Below are 21,174 nucleotides of genomic sequence, written 5' to 3' on the forward strand. Positions count from 1 at the left end.
AATATTTCTTATTCAAATGGAGACAGTTGCACCTTTAGGATTTTGAGGAAATGGTAGAAAAGAATAGATAGGATTTTAAATAGCTCAAATACTAACATTTTGCAACCACTGGCTTATTAGATTTTAAAATTTTTACGATAGCTGGAAAAATCAGGCCTTAGTCATTCTGAACTGACACTATTTACTTTGGGTCAAGTTTAATCAATGCTGCAGCACAGTATGTAAGTGGTGATGTACTATTCAAAGTGATATCTTTGGATATGACACTGCCTTCACAGTGCTCTCAAAACTGCTTCTGGAAAATAAGCCCCACCCAACTGCTTCTTCTCTGCATGTGCTATACCCAGAGCTGAGGTAGTGAGGACACTTCAGGGACGTCCCTTGCCTCTGTTCTCAACCAGGTCAGAAACAGAGATCCTGAGAGTGGTGACAGGAGGTGTCCCCAGGGAGTGTCCTCACTGCCCCAATTCTAGGTTTGGACTGGGTGGGCAGGGCTTATGTTTGGCAGTACCACAGAGACAGTGCAGACATGCCCTGATGAATCTAATGTTTAAAGAAATCTCAACACATTTCTTTGCCAATGCTTTATTTCAATGCTGGAGAAAATGATTCTTTTTGGGGGGAGGGGGGATTTTCATGAAAAGCATATATTAAAAGTTACATAATCTAAAAGTTATTTGTTTGGAGATTGCTACTCCTTTTCTTGAGGTGGCACTACCTATTGATAATATGTCTGAAAGATCTGGACACTTGCAGAGAAATAATAAATATTCTATTTAAAAGTACAATTCTTCTTAAACTGTGGTTGATAGTACTCATCTGCTATATTTCTTTTTTTAACTTGGTCTTTAGAATAAAAGATATGGGGACAAATAAAAGGATCATAGTTTATACTGGCCAGGACCTTGCAGATATGCCAGTGGGACTATTCCCATGGTTAAAATTGAGGACATGCGTAAATAGTTTTAGGAACAGAATATTAGAACTCACTTGTTCAGATCTTCCACTCCATGGGTATTCCACTTTAAAAGGGATATATATTTCCTAAATAAATAGATATAGTTGTATTAACCAGAGGATAATGACTGCTAATGCAACATACAGTAGGCAGTACTTAGGAGCAGATGGATACAATTTTTGGCTGAAGTTTACCCTCAGATATATGCTCTGAAGTCATTCAAACTCCTGAGTACTGTATACATTTAAAAATAGAATTTGGACCTCAGGATGTTGCTACTGTATTTTTATTCGTTATTTAAAAGGTAAATCATTTTTATGGATCAAAAGCTAGTAAAAAGAACAAAAGAGTTTCATGCTGTCAAGTGAAGGACATGAGAGCTCAAGGAAGCCTTCTGCATTAACTAATCTCTCCAATAACAGAGTGTATGAGTAATGTTTTCTACCATTTCCAATTGTTAAGGAAACTCTGTCCCATTCTGGCAAGGATATATTCTTGGCCTCAAGAATACACAACTTTGTCACCTCCTGGCTAGACTACAGCAATATAATATAACGGACATGAAATCATCTGCCCTTAGGACACTGCACCTTACAGAATTCAGCAGTTTACAAAACAAGACAGGATATCATGAACCCATCAAATCTATGTGTGTGTATACAATATATTATATTGCATATATTATAATATTGTCTGAAGCTTCAGGACAAGGGCAGCAGTCAGCAGCACTCCTCCTCAGGTATAATGCATCAGTCTGTGATGTGGGTACATGAGAAAAAGCTTTCTCGGGGAAACAGTTCTTTTACCCCATACATACTTGTGTCTGTGATGCATGTAGGTCTCAGAGGTAGGTTAATCTACATGACATAAATGCCAATAATGCTCCGTGTCACATTATAACTTTATTAAAATTTGGACTAGATAAATCATAGACAATTACCACAAGGAGCAAATCTACACTGACAGGAAAGTTTCTGGTGACCTGAAAGATCTCACATTTGTACTGTCTCTGATCCACTAAAAGTACAACAATAGCTGCATGATCTGAAAACTTCCTTAGACTATCGACTTAATTTCTATGGATTTTTTTTCCCCCTCACCATATTTCCTAAATAGCCTCCAGGCTCATTTTCTCCTCTGTAATGCTCTCAGCAATTTATTCTAGTACAGAAAACATCAGTTTTTCCCATAAACATTTGTCAATGGTACAGCACTTAGAATATTTGAACTTTTTTCTTGAAAATTGATTAGTGGTTATTTTCTATAATTATATACTAAATCTAGGCACAGGTTGCTTAAATTCTGAACACAATCTACATAAAGGTCCTCTGATTATTACTACTTTACCATGGAAAGCAATTCTGGGAGTGGCTGTGTGCGAATATAAAAGTTGGTGTCTGAGAAATTCCTAGTTTAAAGAAAAACAAATCTGATTTTACTCTCCATGGATACACATTTACACCTCAAAGGAGTCCCACTAAAGCCAAGAAGACTTCTTTCTGTCTTCCCTTCTTCACAAAATTTCAGTTGCAAGTCCCATAATCAAATCTTTTCATTAGACACCTGTGACCAAAGAAGTAATTGGTGGGAAAATAGAAATAGTAAGCATCTCAATAAAGATTAATTTGCTCCTGCTTTGAAAAGTTAGGAAACTTTATCTTCCTTTCAGGAATAAACTTAAACTTTTTACTTCCAGAAAAGGAAAAAAATCCATTAAATATTTCCTCCTACTCTTGCTTCTAGACCAGGGGTGGGCAATTATTTGCCCCGCCCCCATAATAGCGCACCAAAACTCCCTCAGTGGTAGATTACTAGAGTGGTCCAGGGGTGCAAGATGGAGTGGGTGGGTGGGCAAGATCTCCATGGAGACCAGTCCAGGACTCCTGGAAGCAGGGTGCACTCAGCCAAGTGCAGGAGGATGGGTGGGCAGAGGAGCAAGTGGCCAGGAGCAGGATGGGTGGACAGGGCTGGGGCCAGCAGCAGAATTGCTGGGTAGTGACAGCACAGAACCAGGGCCTGGGGCAGAACTGTGATCCACTCCCCACACAGTCCCATGCTGTCATAGTCATGCAATCCTGGCCCTGGTCCTGCCCGCAGTGTCTTAGGACAGTCTCCATAGAGACCCTGCTTGCCCGCTCCATCTGGTGCCCACAGCAGTGGGTGCAGAGTGGATTGGCTGATGTTCCCAGACAGGAGGCCAGGGCTGGCAGTGGCAGTGACACAGGCAGTGGCAGCCAGAAGGAGCCACCGCCATTGGGGCTCCCAGGAAGTGGAGTCCAGCTGCTGCACTGTGTTGCCCCTGCCCCACTGTGTGCCTGGAAGTGGCAGGACTAGCCTCACGTGCCACAACCTGAGCTGCCCCCTGTGCCCAGGCTGAAGGGGGACAAAGGACCTGCCACAGGCCAAATAGTATCCCTTGGCAGGCTGGATTCAACCCTATTTTGCTTATCCCTGTTCTAGACCCTAGCATATCTCCTGAACTTCTGTGCTTCCGACCCTTGTACTTTCTTTCTGTTATCAAGTAGCTGCTGGTTGACAAGTGTTCATTTTAGTGCCAAAGCATACACTTGTATCCAGTCAAAGATTATAAGCTGCTCTGTTACTTATCTTAGGCAGGAACAATGTAGAACTCATTGTGGCCTTGCCTTTATTGAGAAACTGCAATCAGAAGTAATATATTGCACATTGAAACTAAGAACACCCCTTTTTAAACAAGACCATAAACTTATGTGATCAAACTGAACAGTGGACACATGACACTCTTTAAAGCTAGGCTATTATACTCCTGTTTGGGATACACACATTTGTTTTTGTTTTTTAATGACATTTTGTATCTAGTATTCAACTGGAGAAAAGTTAAATGTTTTTTAGAAGTCATGTCTCCATTCTCCAGAGGAGTGAAGTGGTAGGATACAATGCCACACAAAATCTTATTTCTTACTTCAAACCGGACCAGATAGGAATACAGAGAATGAAAATGTCTGACATTATCAATGACGGTGTAATGAAATGAACTGTCAGGAAGTGACCATTATAGTAATATAATTGCTAGTTTAATAAAACATCTTCACTAATCATTGAAAGAAGGAGTACACAGCACATAAAATTATTTACTGAAAACCTGGGCAGGACTAAGTAAAACTGGACTTAGAAAATATGGGTGTCTGCATCTGTGAAACTCTTGAAGAGCATCCTCTCTTAAACAAATTCCAAACTGATTTCTGCAATTGCATTTTAGGGAATGAAACAAAGTACGGAACATATTTCTGAAGGAGATACTGCTATTCTGCTATACTGGACCTTTCTGTCTCCATCAACCAGAAAAGTTAAGGTTTCTGTTTTTTAATGTTTTTTTATCATGTAATGACTGATAGTTATCTGACTGTTCTGGATTATAACAATCTTTCACCAGTTGTCAATAAGTAGACAACTCATTGTCAGTTCTTGGGAGAAAGACTTAGAGAAATGAATGAGCCTTGAGACTACCCTTTGACCACTGAAAACATGACTTATTCAGGTCAGAGCTGTGGCAAATTTGTAGGACACTTTGGAGGGGCTTGCACATATGCTCAGGCTATTTCCATTCTGTAGACAGGGGACTGGAATAGCAGGGCTGCCACACCGACATGTGTTGCTTTACACTACACATTTATTACTAAAAGGTTTTAAAGGAAATAACATTTTTAATTCTGGATTAGAAAGGTAGGGGGAACATACTTTGTTGATTACTCCATCTAATCCTGTTTTGTATGATTTCACAATACTGAAATATGTTCTCTGCTTCTTAAAAGTAATCCAGTTTTTTAAAAGTTTCCCTTTTATAATTTAGATGGGTTTATAGAACCTGGCAGAGCTATGTATCACTGGAGCAGCTTCCCAAGCTTTTTGCAGGCAGTACAAATTATTTAGAAATGGCTGTTGTTCATAGTTTTAAAAGAAGGAAAGAAAAAAACCCTTGTTTTGCCACACACTGTTCTAATACATACTGTAATAGTGTGCAGCTATCTTCAGTCGCAGCCTGACCTCCAATATGACAGAGAGCAGAATTCTGTGCATTGTGAGCACTATCTTTTTTTGCCTATTTACATAACACTTAGCATAGAAATAGTTCCATTTAGATCAGCTGGACTAGTCATGAATCAAGTAAAGCATATAACAAAGTATTTGCAGAATAAGATCTTAACTAATTAACTTGACAAACCGTGAATATCATACCCAAATTACTATCAACTACACAAAGCAATGATTCTCAAGCAGGATGCCAGGGTGCCTGAGAAACCCAAAGAGATACATGTGAGGTATTTGTTAGGAGATAAGCAGATCAGCTAAGCATTTAAGCACAAGCTCAGGCTTGTCCCTGCCTGGATGATCCCTGTTCCCACAGCCAGGGCCCTCTGCAAGGAGGTAAACAGTGTAATCCAGCAGATTCCAAACTGTGGGTTGTGACCCCAAATGGGGTCATCATCACTACTTCAGCAGACGGAGTTGCAGGGGTGGAGGGCTTTGGGGTGAGAGTGAAGGGCCATGCTGAGAAAATGAGGTCATGCTGAGGAAATGGGGCCATAAATGGAGTCATGCTGAGGAAAAGTTTGGGAAGCACCGGCGTAATCTATAAATTAGTTTTCGAAATTGGATGCCACTCAATTCACAAAAGTTATGGAGGTGTCCCTCAAGTTAAATGAGGGGGTGTCTCAAGTCCAAAAACATTGAGAACCACTACCCCAAAGTAAACAAAAAGTCAATTATTCTTATTGTGTTGAATCATAATGGCATAGGTATAACTTGTAACTGAAACAGGTGCACAATTTTCAGGGAAAGAATGATTTTCAGGTTTGGAGATCCTCTTTAGTTAGCTTATAATTCACCAGTGACGGTTATCTCATTTCCCTAATGAATCTGTCTGTGACAGTTCATTTGGCTGGAGTGTTCTCAGGGTAGTCCCTTAGCTCAAAGAAAACTGCCATGCCTCACTTATGTCAGAAACAGATGCACACAGCATCTGTTCAACTCCTTTGGAACTGGCTGAAACAGGCAGGTGCTCAATATATTTTTCTGCCTTGCTCAGCCAATTAATTTTGTCCCTGATCTGCAAAATGCTTGTTAAAAATCCTGAGTAGAGACTGGCAACAGTGCCAACTAAGTAGATGTTTAATTGTGTCTACATTTGAGGAAATGAAATGAGGCAACTGAATAACCATTGTGAATAAAGCAAGATTTAAAAAGGCAAAAAAGGCAGGGACAGAAATTACATACAAACTGGTATAAGTGATCAGAAACCAGTTCAAATCTGTAACACAACAGAAGTTCAGTGCACATAAACCACTTTCAAAATGGCCAAAACCGGTTTAAGATAAACCTGGATAGATGTAGTATCAGACTTAACTGATTTAGATTTAATCAGTTTATTGAACTTCTATCTCACGTCCCCTCCAGATTCAAGCTGCCTGCTCCAGCTGAGCGGGGGGGGGGCGTGCTCTAGCTCCCCACTGCTTCTGGTCTGGGCCATCGCAGGCTTGTGGCTACATTTCTGGAATCAAAAGTGAATATCTGTTCACTTGCTTATTGGTTCAATCTCTGCAGTTTAGACTAACCTGCAAAGACAGAATTGATTCAGCCTTGGGCTTTTTGACTGTCTGTACTTAGCCTAAGACAGCTATACCACCTAGCCAGACCTCTGTAAAAAAACAGGTCATTCTGCAATTCACAGCTTCCAATCATAATTCTGTTTTGTTGTTATTACACAGGCCTACCTTTCTCAACAAAGTCTGAATTATTTTTCACTGGGGGCATCTATACGTGCATTAATGAGCTTTTACTAATGTACATTAAATTTAGTACCTCCAATATGAGGTACTAAATTAATGCTCATTAGGCTGTGCTAATGCATAACAGTGCAAGCACATGCTTTTTTAGTGATGCACATTAGCATATTAGCACCATTTTTTTTACATGACGCTTCAGTGCACAGTAGAATAGGCTACTGCACATTAAAGTGCACATGCAGATGTGCCCACTGTATTCACTCTATTCAAGGTAAGAATCAAGGATTCATATGCTATGAAAACCGGGACAGGATAAAAGGCCTATATCCTCTTGGATTTAATTACTGATGATGGGTTATAAACAACAGAGGAAGGGATAGGAATGTAAGACAAAAAATATTAATTTAGAAATCAGGTGATGGTGTGTCATTTTCCCTCCGTGTTGTTTTATTGGATGTTCCTTCCTCTGACACAAACAGAGAAAGCACACCTTCTTGATTTCTGATATGTTCATCATGGAATGCATTTGAACTGTTGTTCACTGGAAAATTCTAAATCCAATCTTCAGTCATGCAGAGCTAGTGGAATCATTCATTCTATGCCCTTAAATAATTAGGATTATTGGTCCTTTTAAACAATAGTTTTAGCACTTGCAGCACAAATATGCCAAAAGACAGAATACAAATTTAAAACATAAAGAAAAATAAATGGACAACAGTGGGATGTTGAAATAGATTACAGTTTGTACCAGTAATAGTAGTAGTAATACACCTGATGTAAATCTGAAACTTGGGAATAGGCAGGTGTTTCAGAATTGGACAAAATAAAAGCTATACCAAATAATGCTTTGCCCTTTCTTGGAGCAAAAGAAAATAGGGCTTTTATTAATATGTTAGAGAAGCTTATATACATATAAGAGAATCTCTTATATGAAGAGAGTCATAACTTGTCAAGCAATAGAACATGATTTTTGTGAATGGTTCTCCTGAAGACAGTGTTGCTGAATAAAGAGCTTAAGAAAGAACACCAAACATTTTCAACTCCTGCGCAAAAATAATTTCTAGAACCCTAATTTTTAGACTCATGTTATTGTTTGTTGTCTTGTAACGGGAAAATAACCTAAAGGAAGGATGAAAAATAAGCAACAATTTACAGGATTACTTCAGAAGTCTTTAAGAAATCTTCTTTGCTTTTCTTTAAATTAATATCTGATGACAATGAACACTCAAATTCCAGAAATCATACCTCTCCAGCAAATCACTTTATTTCATCCCTTCTTTTCTTAAATAAGGACTGGGTTAATCATATGTTTAGGTAATTTTTAAATTGGGCCCTTAGGGTCTAAGCAAGCATCTGCTTACTACCGGATGTATTGCTTACTATCTGAAAGTGCAAGTTTGGGCCAAAGTTGATACAGAATACTATGTCATACTCATTAGATATGGAATTTCTTTTCAACAAGCAGTGTTCCCTTAGGTATTCAAATAATTTACCTCCAAGTATATTTATGCCTCAACTTGCAAGAATTGCCCTCTTTACCTTTTTATATTCAGTAGTTTAGTGTTTCTTGTTTTCTTTTAAATATTATTAGATTAGTTAGAGAGGTAAGCTGACATGTATTTGTAAGAGAGTTTTTCTTTTAATTAATGTGCCTCTATGTTTATTGTTCACCGGACAAAAATGTGTTAATTATAGTTGTGCAAACAGTTAGCTTAAACTAAGCAAACTGAGTGCTGAAAAAGCCAGTGGGAACTGCAAGCGTTCAATATCTTTAAAAAAACAGGACTTAATTGTTTTTAAAAACCAAGAAGTCTTCATAATAGGCTAGTAGATTTATATTCCCTCTCATTTATAGTGTTACCACATAACATGCAAATTATATTACACATTTTCACAGTAAGGTACAGAAACAAATGGAAAACTCAAGTAAAGCAATGATTTCTAATAACCTCCCTCATTACTTTTTTTTTACCCTTTTTAGCCAACTTGCTACAACTTATTATTCATAGAATCCAAGAAAAGCAGGGCTGGAAGGAACCCCAGGAGGTCTAGCCCAAACCCTGGTCGAAGCAGGATCATTCTTGTCTAAACCATCCCAGTCAAGCATTTGTCCAAACTACTCCTAAACATGTCCAAGGATGGAGACTATTCAACTTCTCCGGGCAGCCTATTCCAATGCTTGCCCACGCTCAAAGTGACTAAGTTCTTCAAAATAACCTAATACATTTCCTTTCCTGCAGTTTAAGGCCATTGCTCCTTGTTCTGTCCTGTGTAGCCCCTTTATAACCACTCTAAGTATTTGAAGATTGTTACCAAATTTTCCCTAGTCATCTCCTCTCCAGACTAAATAATCATAGTTCTTTCCTCATAACTTATGTTTACCAAACCTCTAATCATTTTGTTGTTCTCTGCTGGACTCTTGTTAATTTGTCTATGTTTGTCTTGAAGTGTGAGGCCTCAAATTGGATATAGCACTCCTGGTGAGGCTTCACCAGTGCTAAATAGAGAATCACTTCCCTTGACTTGAAAAAGCAATGCTCTTATAGCTCCCACTGGGCTAGTGACCTTTTGTGCAATGAGAGCACACTGTTGGCTCATATTCACCCTGTGGTTCTCTTCTTCAGTACTGCAGTCTAGCTAGTCCTTCCCCAGTCTGTATTTGTGCATTCAATTGTTCAGTCTCAAGTGCAGGACTCTGCACTTGTCCTACTGAATTTAATTCAATTGATTTTGTACTATTTCTTCAGTTTATTAAAGTCATTCTGAATCCTAGCCCTACCTTCCATAATGCCTGGAATTCCACCCAACTTGGTTTCATCTGTGTCCCGGGGGAGAGCGGGGGAAAGAACCCCAAACACTGACCGGGGGCCCCCTGGGGCAGGGAGCATGCATAAAAAGAGGGAAAAATACAAAAATAACTCAAACAAAATGCTTACCGGCAGCAGGACCCATGGCACAGCTGGAGCAAGAAAGGAAATCCGCGCGGGTCACAAGCCACACCTTTATTCAGCTGAAACCGGCCGGTGATGTCATCGGCAATCACCGGCAGGCAGAGATAAGACGGACCGCCAGGGAAGATGGGGGGAGAGGTGGAGCAGAGTCGGGGAGGACTCTGATGCTGGATGCCATCCGGAATACCCTGAGAGAGAGAGAGCCAACAGGGGCTCTCTATACCAGCAAGCAATAGCGAGGTGAGGAGACGGGGAGCCAGAGGAGGCTGTCCACACCGACAAGGACAGGAACGTCAGAGGGACAGGACAGCCAGAAGAGGCTTTCTACACCAATAGAAGTGGGAGCACTGGGGGAATGCAGGAGGCGAAGGAGGCTCCCCCTCCAGATGTAGACAGAAGGGAGCAGCAAGGGGAGCTGCAGAGCAAAACAGCAAGAGGCTGGGTGCCAGCCCATAACATAAGAAGTAGCCGGGTACATGGGGGAAATACCGCAGGACACCGAAAGCTGAACGTTTCCGACACTGGAGAAGGACAGCAGCGGCACATACCACATGTGGCGGAGTGAGGGGCAAAACGACCCAGTCTATGCTGACCATTCAATGGACCAAACCCCATGATCATAGAGAGCAAAGGTTACTCTGTTACCCTAACAGAAGGGCAGGGGAAAGGATCAGACAGGTCCTTCCTGATTTAATTTGTGTTGGTTTTTCCTTTTTAGTTCCCCCCTTTTGGAAGGGCTGAGACGTATGCAGGCAGGGTAGCCTGGTATCATATTTTCTGTTATCCTCCATCTTTTATTGGAGTGCTGGTTAAATTGAGAGTCCCAGGCTGGGATTGCATTGAGACAGGAGGGAGTGATTTTCTGAAACCCTACCACAGTCTGAGTTAGTTATTTCAGGAAGCAGGGCCTAGAATGTGATAGAGCTACAAAAGCCACCAAGTTCCAGGGATTCAACATCATCAGGGGTATGGCCCAGAAGACCTGGTGGCCCTCCAGAGGTTGGCGTGAGGTTAGGGTGTAGGGAAGGTGAAGCCCCACGGACGACCGCCGGGCAGACTTCCTGCTGGGCAGACTTCCCACTGCAGCAGAGACCTGGGTGCTTGCCCCCTCCACTGGTATAACACTCAAAGTCATGGCAGGCGAGATTGGGGGAGGCCACCCAGGTGCTAAATGGCTGTCCACCAGCCTACAGGAGACTGTAGAACATCTTCTACCGGCTGCCCGGATCAAGGCCGCACGTGGTATGTTCGAAGCCAGGTGGGCACAATCTGCAAATTTTATGTGTGCGCACTCAATCCTATATTCAAAATAATTAATGAAGATACTACACTTGATCTGAGCCTTCAAGAGGCCCAGAAAGACCGTTGGGGAACTCCATTAGATGCCTCCTCCCAATTAGACATCACCTATTGAGTGCAATAATCCAACCAGTATCCAGCTTACTGTACTTTCATCTACTGGCACTACTTTATTAACATTTTAATAGGCATGTAAGTAATTCCAAAAATACATTGTTTTTTCTCAGTAATTTAATACATTTTTACATTTTCACTCCTAAGTCATTCCTTAAAGATAAATAATTACAAACAAACCCATTTGCTGTGGTACCATTGTTCTCCACATTCATTGCAAACAACATAAGTCATCATTTGTTCATCTGGATTTGCATTTCGCACCCAACTAGGAAGAAAGAGAGTTCCCCTAGCAATCATTGTGACAGTACAGTCAAATTTTTCACAGCGCCTACATTTGATTTTGTTTGTCTGTGTGCCACTAATGACTTGGGGAAGCTGATGTTCCTGAACAGACGATTCTGTGTATGAAGCCCTGAGCTGCTTCAGTTCATCACTGGCCATTTCCATCACTGTCATCTCAGCAAAAACTTTTGGATTCAAAATCCCTGAAAACAGGTTATGCTTTAAGTGGGAACTTTTAGGATTCCTCAAGTTAGACACTTTGCTTCTGACACAATTTTTGTACTTTTTGTCATTTTTAGTATGCAGAACAAAAATATGCTCTTCAATTTCTTTGGCTAATTTTTGCAACTTATTGGTTTCTTCTTGGCTTAGGACAGAATCAGTCAAGGCTTTATAAAGAAGTTCTGTGCATTTAGACCTCATGACCTCCACATGATCTTGTGGTGAGCTTGTTATATTGACAACAGGTGTAGCATCTTCATTACTAGAGCACTGTTCTTCTAAAATCTGCTGCTGATCTGTATGGCTTTTTGGTTTGTTACATATTGGAAGGTTTTGTGACAGTAGAAAACTCTTAGAATCATCAGGATTTAATGGGTTCTGTTCAGTCAGTTCTTCTGAAGCCCCTACAGTTACACTGAAGTGTTTACTGTCCTCTTTCACATTCCCCAAAACTGACTTTTTACTTTGTATTGACTGAAGGCAACTACTTGTGTAAACTGTTTTCCACTTTGATAGTAAGTTCTTTGCTTTCCTTTTCAATCCTAGTGAAGGGCAATTCTTGAGTACTCTATACACAGCTTTGGCAACATCAGTCTCTTGAAGGTATTCTGTAGTCATATCAAGAGCTTCAAGCTCTATGAGGTGATTATCAATATCTTGATAATTGTTCTCAGAGAGTAGCTTCTCAATAGCATGGGCTCTGTGTATAACAGTTTTCCTATCAGACATTTTTTAAACCTGAAAGTAAAGTAACAGTTAGTTACAACTTTTGTATACAGTTATTATGATTATTGTGCCTATTCACACATCTTTTGGAATCTTTCATAAGATTTTTGTATTTCATGTTTTATTTTATTCCTACTTAGGTAAAAATGACCTGCAAAAGCTGACTTTTGTTCCATGATTACAAAAGTAAATACAAAGAGACTCTCAACCACTAAAAATAAATTGAATGCATCGCTTAATCATTGCAACCTCAGCTGAAGTTTTGAAATGATGGACTTTGCACTGTGTCCCTAACATTAATACTTCTGTTGGATTATTGGGGAATAATAAATTCTGAACCTGAGAGGTCTGCATTAAGTGTGCCAAGTCAACAGTCCTGTGGTTTGTCAATCTAGATATTCTTAGCAAGAGTCAACTGCTATAATGGCACATAAAGAGAAATGGGAACTTGCTAATACAGGGGTGGGCAAAATACATACCGTGGGCTAGATATAGGGAGTAAAAGGAAGGCCCAGGGAGGAATAGGACCCCTGCTAAATGGGCAGAAACAATTGGTGACAGACAGGGGGAACAAGGCTGAACTCCTCAATGAGTTCTTTGCCTCAGTGTTCCTAAGTGAGGGGCACGACAAGTCTCTCACTGGGGTTGTAGAGACCCAGCAGCAAGGCGCCAGACTTCCATGCGTAGACCCTGAGATGGTGCAGAGTCACTTGGAAGAACTGGATGCCTTTAAGTTGGTAGGTCCGGATGAGCTCCATCCGAGGGTGCTGAAGGCACTGGCCGACATCATTGCAGAGCCACTGGCGGGAATATTTGAACGCTCGTGGTGCACGGGCCAAGTCCCAGAGGACTGGAAAAGGGCCAACGTGGTCCCCATTTTCAAAAAGGGGAGGAAGGAGGACCTGGGCAACTATAGGCCAGTCAGTCTCACCTCCATCCTTGGCAAAGTCTTAGAAAAAATTATCAAGGCTCACATTTGTGAGAGCCCGGCAAGGACAAATTATGCTGAGGGGAAATCAGCACGGGTTCGTGGCAGGCAGATCGTGCCTGACCAATCGTTTCTTTTTATGACCAGGTTACGAAACGCCTCGACACAGGAGGAGGGGTGGATGTCATATACGTAGACTTCAGGAAGGCCTTCGATACGGTATCCCACCCCATACTGGTGAACAAGTTAAGAGGCTGTGACTTGGATGACTACACAGTCCGGTGGGTGGCGAATTTGGCTGGACGGTCGCACCCAGAGAGTCGTGGTGGATGGATCGGTTTCAACCTGGAAGGGTGTGGGCAGTGGGGTCCCGCAGGGCTCGGTCCTTGGACCGATACTCTTTAATGTCTTCATCAGTGACTTGGACGAGGGAGTGAAATGTACTCTGTCCAAGTTTGCAGATGACACAAAGCTATGAGGAGATGTGGACACACCAGAGGGCAGGGAACAGCTGCAAGTAGATCTGGACAGGTTAGACAAGTGGGCAGAAAACAACAGGATGCAGTTCAACAAGGAGAAATGCAAAGTGCTGCACCTAGGGAGGAAAAATGTCCAGCACACCTACAGCCTAGGGAATGACCTGCTGGGTGGCACGGAAGTGGAAAGGGATCTTGGAGTCCTAGTGGACTCCAAGATGAACATGAGTCGGCAGTGTGACGAAGCCATCAGAAAACCCAATGGCACTTTATCGTGCATCAGCAGATGCATGATGAATAGGTCCAAGGAGGTGACACTTCCCCTCTATCGGGCGCTGGTCAGACCGCAGTTGGAGTACTGCGTGCAATTCTGGGCGCCGCAATTCAAGAGGGATGTGGATAACCTGGAGAGGGTCCAGAAAAGGGCCACTTGTATGGTTAAGGGCCTACAGACCAAGCCCTACGAGGAGAGACTAGAGGAACTGGATCTTTTCAGCCTCCGCAAGAGAAGGTTGAGAGGCAACCTTGTGGCCGCCTATAAGTTTATCACGGGGGCACAGAAGGGAATTGGTGAGTATTTATTCACCAAGGCGCCCCCGGGTGTTACAAGAAATAATGGCCACAAGCTAGCAGAGAGCAGATTTAGATTGCACATTAGGAAGAACTTCTTCACAGTTCAAGTGGCCAGGGTCTGGAACGAGCTCCCAAGGGAGGTGGTGCTCTCCCCTACCCTGGGGGTCTTCAAGAGGAGGTTAGATGAGCATCTAGCTGGGGTCATATAGACCCAGCACTCTTTCCTGCTTATGCAGGGGGTCGGACTCGATGATCTATTGAGGTCCCTTCCGACCCTAATATCTATGAATCTATGAATAAGGGCTTTGTCTGGCCTACAGCAGGTCCCTGGGTCCCATCTGGCCCAGGCACCGTCCCACTGTGATGCATCCTACCACTCCCTGGCCATGCAGCAGGGCTGGGGCATGCAGCAAGGCTGGGGCAGATGACAAGGGCTCCCTCTGGCTACCATCGCCCCTGGGCCCAGCCCCACAGAACTGGTGGGGATCCGTGCACAGACCCAGCCCACGCCTGCTGCGGACTCGCATGCTCATGCTGAACAGCTGCAGCAGCTGCAGCACCAGTGGGGGAGAAGTGTGTTGGGCATGGGGGAAAAGCAGCTGCTACCCTTCACTACTGCCCAGCCCCTTCCCTTCACTACTATCCAGCGCTGGGCAGCCTAGCATGGGCTCCACATGGCTACTGCAGGAAGCACTGGGCAGCAGTGAGGGGGAGGGGGCCGCTTTTTCCCCATGCCAAGCACACTTCTGCCCTGCCGGCGCTGCTGCAGCTGTTTAGCATAAGCAGACGAGTCTGCAGCAGGCGCAGGGTGGGTTGGGGCTGTGCACAGGTCCCCACCAGTACCGTGGGGCTGGGGCCAGGGGTGGCGGTAGCTGGAAGGAGTTGCTGCTGCCTGGGCTGCCTAGAAAGGCAGTCCAGCTGTGGAGCCACCGCAGCCCTGCTGCATGTCCAGGGGGCGGCAAGATACACCACAGCTGGGTGGTGCAGAGCAGGCACAGGGCACGCTGGGGCTGAGTGCTGTTGGCAGTGATGAGGTGGTGCCACAGGCTGTGCAGGCTCTGGGCTGTTGAGGGATGGGGGCGGGTGCTCAGGGGGGCGTTTGTGGGGGACTCCCATGCACATGCCAGCATGCCCACAAACCTCCCCCTGCAAACCCTACAACCACATTCTCCCCCATGCACAATCACAAACCCCACAAACACATCCACCCACAGCTCTCCCCACATGCACCCCTCCCACACACCCATGCGCCTCTGGAGCAAGCCCCACTCACTGCTGCACACACTGCTACGTGCACCCCACCACACAAGCACTCACACGCACCCTCCCTACACACCCTAACTCCCACACCCTCCCCAGCCCCTCTCCTTCTCCACACCCCACAAGCCCCACACATACTTACACATCCCCACACACACCCACATCCCCCCACAAACCCCATACCCACCTACCCACATCCATACCTACCCCTACACTCTCCTCCACATCCTACATCCACACACACACAGAGCCCTCCACAAGCCTCCATACCTGCCCACTAACATCTATACATACCCCACACCCTCCTCCATGTCCTACATCCACACACACCCACAGCCCCCCACAAACCCTATACCCACCCACACATACCCCCCCTACTACCCTCACAATATACAAGAGTAAGACTTTATTTTGAGCTATTATGCAATCACCTATTATACATCACACAGAGGGCAAAAATATCTTTTTAAAATAAAAAATGTTATTGGGGATGTTTGATTTTTTGTATATAATTTGTTTTTTAATGGTTCCAAGATGGCAACCCCCCTTTCCAAAAGGTGTACTTCTGGGGCAAGGGGAGAGACTTCCAGTGGCAAAGGTTGGGGATTCGGGGGTGGGACTTCCATTCCCAAGATAGTGACCAGGCGGCACGGCACCTGTCAAGGGCCAGGGCTACACTTGTGGCCCTTGACAGCTCACCAATACTCGTTAAGCAGCCCTCCAGCCAAAATACCTGCCCACCCCTGTGCTGATAGGACACAAGCCTCAAAGGACTTTATACATCAACAACTTGAATTTCACTAAGAAGCAAACAGGGACTTAATACCTTCTTTGGAAAATTGGTGAACTAATAGCATGATGAATCTGAGATCTGTTGACATTAAGGGTACCGACAGTGTTCAAGGGTAGAGTCATATAGAGAATGCCAAAATAAACTGATTTAGAGGTTACAGTTGTGTGGATAGTTAAAGCAAGGTCCATATTTGAGAAAGCCTGTTGCTACTGTCTTTTGAGATACAGATGAAAGGTATTCTCCCTCATAAAATAAAATTGCCACTGACTTTGTATAGTTCAGTTTTTGGAATTTATTATACTTCACAAAGTTCTGATACCCTTATTTTGGTTTTCTATTGTAATTCATCTTTAGGACGAAGAAAGAAACTCTGAACTGGGCTCTCTTACATTTACCTACGTACATGGTCAGGAGCCAATTTTTGTGTCAATGCATGTCTTACTACTTTTGACATACATTGGAAGTATACATCAAGAACACTTATAGACAACCTGTACACTGACATATTTTATTGTATTAAAATCAACCATCAATGCTCATATTAAAATGTACAGCAGATACAGTAATTGGCAACTCCTTTTATTAAACTTTTCACACGCCTTCACTATATTAGAAAAATAAAATTATACAGCTAATGTGTGTATATTGTTTCAACAAACATTTTCTGACCAGGAAAATAAATGTAATCTAAAATGGAATTCAGAATGGATTTTCCAGGCAGCTGCCACAATTTTCATGCTTTTGAAGTACTGGATTTTTTTGCAGTTATTACCGTAAAAAGATGAATAAATGTAACTGGAAGGTGGAAAATCAAATCCTGGGAGGTTAGCAGGGAGACGGAATAAGATTAATGAACTTCAAAATGGGGTGGTCTAATATGCATTTAGTCCTACTAGCCCTGTCAGTGACTACAGAAAGTAAACACTTCAATTAGAGAACCAGGTTTATTTTACAGTTATAATAGGTTCCAGAATAGTAACTCACATATTAATAACTGCTGACTGTTCTTTTTGCAAGCTCTTTAAGACAAAGGACTTTCCTTGTATTTTCTGTAAAATACCTTAGCTACATATTAAGCTGCAGACATAATGCTTTCACAGGACAAACTTGCATGAGGTCTTATTTGCAACAAAATGAAAAATAAAGGGCATTAAGAATGCAGTCATGTGATTTGACTGGGGGGGGGGTTCTCATTATCTTCTGACAAAATTCAGAGTCCTTAGAAAAACTGTACAGCAGACTAGCAATACTAACATTTTCTCTGCTTTGATGTTGATCATAAGTTTAAACTTGATGAAATATAGTCTAAAGTGCACACCTGCCCTTGTAAGTTTAGTGAAAGAAAGACAGTTGCAGGGATCAATTGTACCAAAAGTAGTGTTTTATCCACGTATCTCTTCTCATGCTGGCCAGCCGAAAAAACCTGAGACTGACAGTAACTTCAATGAGTCCTTAAGAAACTTAGGTCTGTTACATACTTCCATCCTCAATCAAAGTCTCTCGCTGTAGCACTGTCAATGGTGAACTGATAGAATTCAGCAACACAACTTGGGATGGGCAAGTAGGCAGGGCTGGACATAGGCATGGGCAAGCCGGGAGGCCGCCTGGGGCCTGGACAGAAAGGGGGCCTGAAAATCAAAGACTTTTGCAACAAAAAAAACCCCTTATTTCTGGCAAAGGGGTGCCCAATACTAAAAGTTCGCCTGGGGCCTCCAGGAGTCTAGGTACAGCACACCAAGTGGGATACCATCCCTGAGTGACAGATTAGTAGGGGTGCCAGTATCACCCCCACCCCTTTGGAGTCTCAGCAGGAGAAGCAGCCCCATGTACAACATCACTCTTGCAACAGCAGCTGGGTGTGTGGACACCATGCTGCTGCTGTAAGAGCAACAGCCAGGGTCACGCTGTTCCCCACTCCCATGTGCTCTCTTGGAGGGTTTACCCAGGGCGTAAGCCATGCTCATTATGCCTCTGATAGAATTCACATACTCTGCAGCCCTATGCAGGCAGAAACCACACTTCCTAGTCTGATTTATGCTCCTGATCAGCCTCCATGCTCTCAAAGGCTGTTTTCAAAGGCTGGGAGCGGGGAAAGGGCTGAAAATGAGAGAAAAAAATGATTGGGGAAGACAGAGTGAGGGAGAAATCAAAGAGAGACATCTGAAGGACTCTCAGAGATGACAAATGGTTAGAGGAAATGTGAGGAAAGAAAGACATGGAAAACATGACCATCAAGAACTACAAGAAAGAGGGATGGTCAGATTTTCTTATCTTTCCCCCCAAGTGCCATTCCCTTTGGTTCAAGTCTCCCTTTTAACCATCATAAATATTCCCAAAACAGCCTACATTGCCTGAACTTCTCCTGGAGCATACATTCTAGTTTTTCACTTTGAAAAACACTCACTTTGAAGATCAGCTGGACAGAACAAATCTACTGTGAAGGCTCTTGTGATCTAACTCATGACATTTTTCAGAATGAAAGAAAACTCTGTAGGCACACAGAGTACACATTCATAAAGTGGAGGGAGTTAAAGACAGTCTTGAAGCAGACAGCACCAGGGAAAATGTAGATTGAAGTGAATATACAAATTATTAACAATCTACACAACTGTTCACCGGGAAAAACTAAAGCAAGAAGCTCAACTATTTTTGTAGACGGAACCCATCAATACGCTTGATGGAACTTTTCAACTTGTAGAGTTACAAAGATAATTTTCTGCAAGTGAACTAAATGTGAACCTTTTAAATGTGAAATTATGTAAACTAGCAGTTCCCAATATGTGGTATGCATATAACCACTGGTACTCAGACAACCTGTCAGTGGTACCCGTTAGCAGATTTGTTATAATTTCTTTATATGACAAAAATTTGCAACAAAAGGTTGAACTGAAAAATTTGCTGGTAGTACTTAGGTTGTATCTATTTAAACTGGTGGTACACAATCTGTCAGTGTTTGGGAACCACTATTGTAAACCAATGCAATGTTGTCTTTTGAGCCTGCAAACTCCACAACTTACAGGATGTAACAAGACATTATTTATTAGGTTTTGTTTTCATAAGTGTGAACCACAGCTCAGTCTTCTTCCTAAACTGACAGATGTCCTCTACTAGCAACCTAATCTGCCCCCCACGATGTTAGATTAAAATGAATTGTGATTTTGATGTGTATAGCCACAACTGAAAGGACTCTCAAGCATACTTCTGAAAACCTCCAGAAGAAAAGACCAGATATATTTTTCAGTTACATTAGTTGAACTGCACATATAAGTCTCATGTTTGGTTTGGAAGTGCATGCAGTCTGAGACAGTAGGAATCTTTGTTTGTTAACATAATGAGCCCAGTATCACACTTGATGAGTTTCCTGTTTTCCATAGATCAAACAGTTGGTGCTGGAAGAGCAGATAGAGTTGGTGACCTTTACTGCTGGTCACGGGACATGTGGCATTAGCTACATTACCAATTCAATATGCCTTGTCCTGTACTTTAGGATCATCAAGGATCCCACTAATATCCTCACCTCCGTTTCCAAACATAAGCATTTCCAACCTTTTTACAAGAACTGCAAATACAGGCTGCAGTATGCTGCTCCGTGCTATAAAATGCACAAATCCTATATTCGTGCTTTTAATATGTACATGCACCCAGGCAGTACTTAAAAACACTTACAGGTTTTTGGAATCTTCCAGGTGCACAATGACTTTTGCAGGACTAAAAAACTAAACTCATCCAGGATTTACAAGATTAAGCCTGTCTAAGAATTTACAAATCATAGCAATAGCCAAAGATAAAAACAGATCATGGATTACAAGTAACATATAATGTCTTGAACAACTACATGAGGATTTCTTATAATCTTAAAGAGTTTAAATGATAGGCTACTTACACATAAAGCAAAACAGGCATGTTTTCTGGAAGCTTTTCTTCATAGGATGATATATGAATTTAATTAACAGTAAAAAAGAACTCATCTGCTGCCAAAGAATCTATGTAGCAAAGCTAAACAGAAGAAACAGAGAAGTTAAAGCAGAATTTTACAAACATGTACAAAAATTAACTAGAGCCCAGCTGATGTGATCCCAGAAGAATAAATGCATTTATTCAAGTGGGATATTTATTACCAAGTGAAATAAAAGAAACCCTCACAAGAGGATGCCATTTAATCAAAATATCTCTTCATTATGAAGATAGAAGTAAGTTCTCATAGGAAAACAACAGTTAGCAAGGCAAAGGGAATGTCTAAAGTTTCTCTATCATTATCAGCAAATGATTTATCTTGGAACTTAATCAAGTTAATAAAATACACTCCATTAAAATAACCTTCAAATTAAAACAGCAACTTTTTATAAATGACATGGGCAATCAGCGTCTTCAGGTCACATCTAGTACTGTAAGTAAAAACGAAAATGTTGTAAGTGAACACAGCCATCCCCACATACAAAGGAAACACATTTGGGGGATATCTAATCGCTATTTTCCTATTGTTCTAGTGTATCAGGTTTACCAAGTAAATTAATTGAAGCATCTGTTAAATGCCCACTACTTCTAGACATTTAACATATACTGCCATTAATCTACTTGGCTGGACACTGTGTTCAATGAAGTAAAGTTTAAAATAGTGTTCAGAATTGAAGTGTTAGTTTATTTAAATTACAGCAGCAAGAAGGTAAATATCATGAGGGACCTATGACAACATTATTTTTAAATGCAAAGAAAAGGACAAAAGCTTTTCCCAAAATCAGGAAATCAGAGGTAGTCAACAATTACCCCAAATACTCTGCCACAGGCAAATGACTAGCCTTTATTATGTTCCTTCCACTCAAAAAAGAC

General features: G+C 42.1%; 2 protein-coding genes across 2 annotated transcripts in view; both read right to left on the bottom strand.

The window, feature by feature from the left end:
- Nucleotides 1–20,318, bottom strand: part of RAB9A (RAB9A, member RAS oncogene family) — a 47,226-nt gene extending 26,908 nt beyond the window's left edge. Inside the window, exon 1 of the mRNA XM_059720915.1 lies at nucleotides 20,231–20,318. The gene's annotated coding sequence lies outside the window, so the exon portion shown is untranslated. The remainder of the gene's footprint in view (nucleotides 1–20,230) is intronic.
- Nucleotides 11,116–20,317, bottom strand: TCEANC (transcription elongation factor A N-terminal and central domain containing). The gene is made up of 2 exons (XM_006266058.4): nucleotides 20,231–20,317; nucleotides 11,116–12,329 (listed from the first exon to the last, which is right to left on the bottom strand). Exon 2 carries the CDS (start codon nucleotides 12,318–12,320, stop codon nucleotides 11,253–11,255), a length of 1,068 nt encoding a protein of 355 aa, XP_006266120.1. The 5' UTR covers nucleotides 12,321–12,329; nucleotides 20,231–20,317; the 3' UTR covers nucleotides 11,116–11,252.
- Nucleotides 20,319–21,174: the final 856 nt, after the last annotated feature.

The sequence above is a fragment of the Alligator mississippiensis genome, chromosome 1, assembly GCF_030867095.1.
Source record: "Alligator mississippiensis isolate rAllMis1 chromosome 1, rAllMis1, whole genome shotgun sequence".
In the NCBI taxonomy this organism is placed as follows: domain Eukaryota; kingdom Metazoa; phylum Chordata; order Crocodylia; family Alligatoridae; genus Alligator; species Alligator mississippiensis.